The sequence below is a fragment of the Filicampus tigris genome, chromosome 3 (assembly GCF_054856515.1).
Source record: "Filicampus tigris isolate MCC_2025a chromosome 3, RoL_Ftig_1.0, whole genome shotgun sequence".
NCBI classification, from domain to species: Eukaryota; Metazoa; Chordata; class Actinopteri; order Syngnathiformes; family Syngnathidae; genus Filicampus; species Filicampus tigris.
This window is the reverse complement of record NC_141219.1, coordinates 27,123,889-27,130,315: the sequence shown is the minus strand read 5'-3', so window position 1 is coordinate 27,130,315 and position 6,427 is coordinate 27,123,889. Positions and strand designations below refer to the sequence as shown.

Below are 6,427 nucleotides of genomic sequence, written 5' to 3'. Positions count from 1 at the left end.
TTACAGTGTATGTGTTTTCTTCTCCGGCCTTTCTCTATACTCCAGATTCCTCCTACATTCTTAAAACACGCAAGCTAGGTAGAGTGACATCATTTTAGATTTCCAAAAAAGAGGACAGTCGGCCCAGCCTTGAGATACTGAAATGATACTCAAAGATGCCATACATTATCGCGCTAATAAATGTGTAAAATTTTTAATTGAGAGCATCTGCTCCACATACTTGTCCTTACTGCTGCTACTTAACTTCTCTTCCGGGTGCCCCGCTTGACCCTGGATTGGCTCTGAAATACACCGGCCGTTTGGCTCACCTAATTGTTTGAATCAGGTCTGTTGGAGCATCCAGGATACTGGCCCTTGGTCTAACAAATGTTCATGACAAATGAGGCATCATTTAAAGGGGGGCTTTCCAACGCTATAGCATTTATTGTCAAGAAGTATTGTTAACACAGAGAAATGATTGACCAAACACACATTTCTGATCTTTGGTTTTATCTTTATATAGACAAAATTTTCTAATAGATTTTAAATAATCTCGCCTACTTATCATGTTTTCTCCCTTATTTTCACAATAGAGTTGACTGTCAAAAAATTATGAAGAAAATAACAGCAACATAAAATTATATAAACCCAAATATTTTGATATTCAGGGGGTGGATGTACCTTTCTCAAAGTATATTCCCCCTCTATCCCAGCAAGATGCCCCTTCAACATGCACATCAATCCATTGTTTTTATTTAGACATATTGTAGCGTACTGTTAGAAACATTTCATTGTTAAAAATACAAAACATTGTTGAGGTGGAGCACTGTCGTAATGTCTCACTGTTTGCTTCCAGAAGAGAATTCCTGGAACATTTGTTGCTCAGCTGCCACTGTCAGCTCTTACATCCCACATTCTACCCACAGCTTCTGAAGACAACTGGTCACGTGTGCGCACACACGCACACGCACACACTATAAAGAGATGAGTAGTCACATTCATCTCACTTCTTCCCTGCAGGCCACAGAGGAATCAGCTGCGGTGTCAAGATGGCAGAGTAAGTCCTCATCTCAACTCTATCACAACTAACTTGTTAATCCACAAAATTCACAGAATCTCCTTTATTTCTCTATGAAGGAAAAAGATGACACTAAGCCGGAGGAATTACCTCAAGGTAAAGTAGGATGGTGGTCATGAATCACTGTGATTTTATGGAGAGCCGTATTATGTTATTTGTTTATCGACATTGACAATTTGATTACATGAACCGTAAAAATTGACATAGAGATGGCACTGAAAATTTGCTGCTGAAAACAAAGAGAGTTTTCTGGACTCAGCATGTTGAAAATCAAACACCTAGATTCAGACTTCAGATTTCTGTAGCTAATAAATTTTTTTGTGATTCATGAGCCTTTTCACCATCAACTCAGAATTGAAGATTTGGCTACATTATCTTTCAAATATGAATTGCAGTATTCCTAATCATCCTTACTATATGGAATGACTTTGCTCTTTGGTGCTTTGACAAGGAAAACATGAAAAAATATATCAGATGTCCTAGTTAACAACAGTCACAATTATGCAAAATTAGCATGCTAGGTTTAAATGGGTTAATTAATTTGTTTTGTCATTTTACACTGCAATACTTTCTTGAACCTCATAAGGCATTTCACATGTATTTATATAAATTAATTACATACAAATACAAAATCCTGTCCAAATAAAAATCGCTGGGGGGCTGAACTGTCTGCCCCTCCTTCTCCTCAGAGCTTGCTATTGCAGATTGGTCAGACAATGCTGGATGAGGCAGCTGAACAGGCACAAGAGGAGAAGACCAGATATATGGAGGAGAACTGCCCTGCGCTCTTTCTTCCTGGCTGCATGCAGGAATTGCAGGTAAACATCACATTACGACCATCAGCTGTCAAACTCTCAAACACAAAAAATGAACTCTGACCTATCCAATGTGAACCAAACCACCTCTTGAGGTTCATCCTCCTCGCACAATGAGAACAAGAAGTGGTCCATGTTCCAATTCCCTGGCTTGTATTGCCATTGTGCTGACATATTCTCACCAGACTTGGGCCAGAAAATCACATGAGCTCACAAAGTCAATGCAAAGAAGAGTCAATTTCTCTGGTTTGATTTCTGGTCCAAGTTCGGTTCACTTTAAATGAACAATGTTGCAAACAATTTAAGTGTTAAGCTTCATTGTTCTGATCAGTGTTTGGAAAATTATCGTTTTCAATGAATTTATGTAAGGCAAAACACCTTATAGTTAGGCGGGGGACGAAATCAAGGGTCTTTTTCTCACCGTTGACCACAAGAATATGGACTTAAGATCACTACCACACATCGGTGACATCATGTTTTTTCATCTTGCCTTATAAATTTTAGCAATGCATGGGCAAGTACTATCCTTATTCCTGCACCTCTACTTCATTTGTAAGACACACTGCCCACCCAGTGAGATTCATGAAATATATACTTTTAAATGTTCAATTATTATTAATCTCCTAAGGCCCAAGCTGTTTTTTTATATGCATTTTTGATTTCTTTTTGCTATTTGGGCTTATTTAAACCTCATTAGAAAAAAAACTAAGCATAATCTTTTAGTTTTTTGTATTGTATTGTACTGTATTTTGACTGTAGTATGTAATACTCTTCTGAGACCACAAGATGGCGGTGTAAGTGACCACATATGTGTCCAAAACACCCACAGTTCCACATTGCACACGCTTGTGGACACAAGAGCTAGAAAGTGCTGTCCACGTATGTGGCCACGAAGCCTGAGGAGGTTACGTTATTTTTGAATTTGTGTTTCCTTGTGTGTGGTTTTTTTTTAATTTTATTGAATATTAAGAATGGCATAATTGTGGTTGTCTAAGGAAGATCTGAACTTAATATTATTCAGTTTGTCACTTTATTTGAATATACGATGTGTCAGGACAGGAGGATTGTGCTCAGTGAGAGATATATTCAGGCCCACCCTGATTTTTCTAGGCCCATCCATTAGCCACGTTCGGGCTCCGCCCCTGCTCTCCCGTCATCATATGGGAAAGACTCCAGCTCATCTGTGACCCTATAAATGGGGAATACAAAATGGATGAATGGACAAAAAAGGAACAGCAACACAACATTAATTGCATTTAAATTTTCAGATTTTTCAATGTTGCTAATAGTCTTGCCATTCAAGAATTTTATTAAATTAATGTATTTCTCAAATGTCATGATAAAGAAATGTAGTATCTTGTTGGGGGTGTTAAAAACTTTGTTTCACATGGAAAAGGTTTGGGAGCCACTGATATGATTGCACGCATAGTTCTTATCAAGGGGCAGGACAAAAATACTGTACTCTCAGCAAATAGATGCAACCACCACCCATAATTTTCTAATGTATGATTGTCTGTTTTACACATTGCCAGGAGCTCTGTCGGAAACTTCACAAGCAGATTGATCTGGTAGATGATGAAAGGTACGACATGGATATGAAAGTAAAGAAGTCTGAAAAGGAGGTAAATTCGCATCTCTTAGTTCCACACGTTGCAGGAATATTTTTAAACATTTAAAAGGGATATTGTTGTGTTGATAACAACCCTTTGCTATCAGATCAACGATCTGAAGTTAATGGTTCAGGATCTCAATGGAAAATTTAAGAAGCCGGCTCTGAAGAAGGTACGGATGTCAGCTGATGCCATGTTAGCTGCCCTGCTGGGGTCCAAACACAAAGTGTCCATGGACCTGAGGGCCAACCTGAAACAGGTCAAAAAGGAGGTGAAGGATGAGGTTGGTAAATCACACACAGAAGCTCATAACATATTGTTGCAGCAATGTTTACATTTTTTTTCTGATCTAATTCTTCAAGCTCACTCAATCTGTAATATCGTCGCTGTCCTGTGAAAAACACGGACGGCCAATTTTGTAATTTAAAAAAATTCACGTTAATAGGATGTCTGTAACGCGGAAACAGCATTAACATAATTGATAAAAGAATAAAAAAAAACGGACATAAGTGTTTTTCATAGGACAGCGATGATATTTTAGAACACATACAGTAGGCCCATGCAAACACAACTGACTGATTGTATATGTCTCACTCAGGAGAAACACACCGGTGACTGGAGAAAGAAAATTGAGGACAAAGCCGGGATGGATGGCAGGAAGAAAATGTTTGAGACAGAGGCTTGAACTCCAGAGTATTCTTCTGGTGTTGACAGTCATCATTTCAGTGTTTTATATGAAACCACACTGTTAATATTGTTGTGTAAATTACACAAAGTAATAAATCTGGAAAATGATCATCCAAGAGAGACTAAGACTAAAACACAAATTGAGACAAGATGGCGAAACTAACGGGGGGAATCAATATTTAGTGTTCTATAAAAACTGTTACAAGGCAAGGCAAGTTATTTGTAATACCACTTTCAAATACAAGACAATTCTAAGTGCTTTACATTAAACATGAAGATCATTACAGAAAGAAAACAGAAAATATTGAGTCATTACAAAAATCACACTAGAATCAGGTAATATAATTAGATTAAAATGATGAAAATCAAGTATCATCCTAGATAAATGAAAAGATAGCGTGCAAATGTGACTAAAACAAGAGAATATAGGAGCAATTCATGAGAATGCTGCAGTAAACAAAAATGTTTTCAGCCCTGATTTAACCGACAGTTTGAGGACACCTCAGGTATGCTGGGAGTTTGTGCCACAGGTGAGGAGCAAAGTAACTAAATGCTGCGTCACTTTTTTTTGTTTGGTTCTGTCACACAAGAGACAGGCCTCAGGCGAATTGCGGGGTCTGGATGTTTTGTAGGGTACTTGTGCATCTTGCATGTATTTTGGTCCAATACCATTTAAAGATTTACAGACTAACAGCAAGATTTTTAAAATCTATTCTGAGACACACTTTGAATGTCTATTTGTCAAAATTATCTTCCATGAAAAATTATAGACCTCCAAATGTTCCTGCTGAATCTAGCAAGTGTATTTTGTCTACCATTAATTCACTTGATCATTCAAATAAAATGAATATAATATTGGGTTATTTTAATAATAACTGGTTTGCCCGTTCATGCGCTGGAGATCGTAACCTTTTTGGCAGTACAAATTTTAAAAAACTATTAACTGAACCCACTTGCACTGACCCTTTTCATAAGACAAAATTCTGTTGGACTGGATTCTTATACACTGTAAAATATAATACGTTGACTTTACTAAAAAAAAATATGCAAAGTCGTTGGTCAAAAAAAGTAATTCATTTGAACTTAGATAAATTAGATTTCACCAACTTATTCGTTGTGAGTAAGCAGGACTTAAATAAATTAAGTAAACTTAAGTTGAGTTATCAAATATATTTTTAGTTTGCAGTACTCAATTTAACTTAATTAGTATTGCAAACTTATTTATCCTGCTTTATTCAATTAACATTGTATTTATTTATCAATCTATTTTAGTAACTCTAACTTAAAATTTGTGGATTGTGAAAGCTTAATTCTCTTGAGTTTTACTCATACAGGTCAATTTAACTTTTTTTTTACCTACATAAATTCTACAATATACAATAGGCTGGTTAAAGAAATTAAAGAAAAAACTGATCATTATACCTGTAATGAGCCCCAAAATACAATGAATGCAGAACACTCAGTGTATTAACCATTAACATTTATTTGCAGTGTATTTGTTTCATGTTTGTTAAATAGCACTCATAAAATTAACAGAATACATCAGTGCATTTGTTTCATGTTGTTAAATGAAAAGCAGTCATAAAATTAACACAGAATACATCACTGTCTCACAAACACCAACTGTCAATGAACAAATCACTAATACAAATACTATAAAAGATACACTGGAACATTAAACATTTGCTTGGAACATTAACATTTTTTTTTTGTTGTTCTTTTTTTTTTTTCACAAAATCTGCAAAGTCTATATTTAGCAATTCAAACTGGCCGACGCCATTAGCTTGTTCTGCAGTGTGATTAATTTGGAAGGGAGGTTTTTGTTTGCCAATCCAAGCATCACTGCCTGAATGAATCGAAATGTGTTTCGCATGGACTTCGGGTAGTCTAAGTTAAGGGCAAACATGAGTTCAAACAGAAGACAGACTGCCTGGTAAAAGTCTCTAATATTCTCCATAACAGTACGTCCCACCCAAGTATGATTAGCAATGGAGATGGGCTGGAGGTGCACTCCATTTGGACCCTGCTGCTGAACATCTTCAATTACATTCAGAACCCCAAATGTGACTGAGGCAAGTGCTTCTTCTTCCGCTGTGTCCTGCAAAAAAGCACACAGGACTAGTTATTGAATGTGGTCTTCTTTTGTAGGAGGAAGGGAGGGAAATTGCTAAGATTTTAAAGATTTTATATACAGTACTCTTGGTTGACAATGTCTTTTTTAGTTCATCCAAGGGGATTTTTTTTTAACTGTGTTGGGG

At 36.5% G+C, this 6,427-nt stretch overlaps 1 protein-coding gene across 1 annotated transcript; it reads left to right on the top strand.

Moving 5' to 3' along the window:
• The first annotated feature begins 1,003 nt into the window (after window positions 1-1,003).
• Window positions 1,004-4,289, top strand: LOC147150466 (troponin I, fast skeletal muscle-like). Its single transcript, XM_086025169.1, has 6 exons — window positions 1,004-1,036; window positions 1,117-1,153; window positions 1,747-1,875; window positions 3,405-3,494; window positions 3,589-3,765; window positions 4,081-4,289. Exons 1-6 carry the CDS (start codon window positions 1,029-1,031, stop codon window positions 4,165-4,167), a joined length of 528 nt encoding a protein of 175 aa, XP_085881295.1. The 5' UTR covers window positions 1,004-1,028; the 3' UTR covers window positions 4,168-4,289.
• Window positions 4,290-6,427: the final 2,138 nt, after the last annotated feature.

What these genes read in the sequence shown, in the direction of transcription:
- LOC147150466 (XM_086025169.1), top strand. An exon ending in GCCGGAGGAATTACCTCAAG is followed by an intron (nt 1,154 to 1,746) that starts GTAAAGTAGGAT and finishes CCTTCTCCTCAG; the next exon opens with AGCTTGCTATTGCAGATTGG. An exon ending in AAAAGGAGGTGAAGGATGAG is followed by an intron (nt 3,766 to 4,080) that starts GTTGGTAAATCA and finishes TGTCTCACTCAG; the next exon opens with GAGAAACACACCGGTGACTG.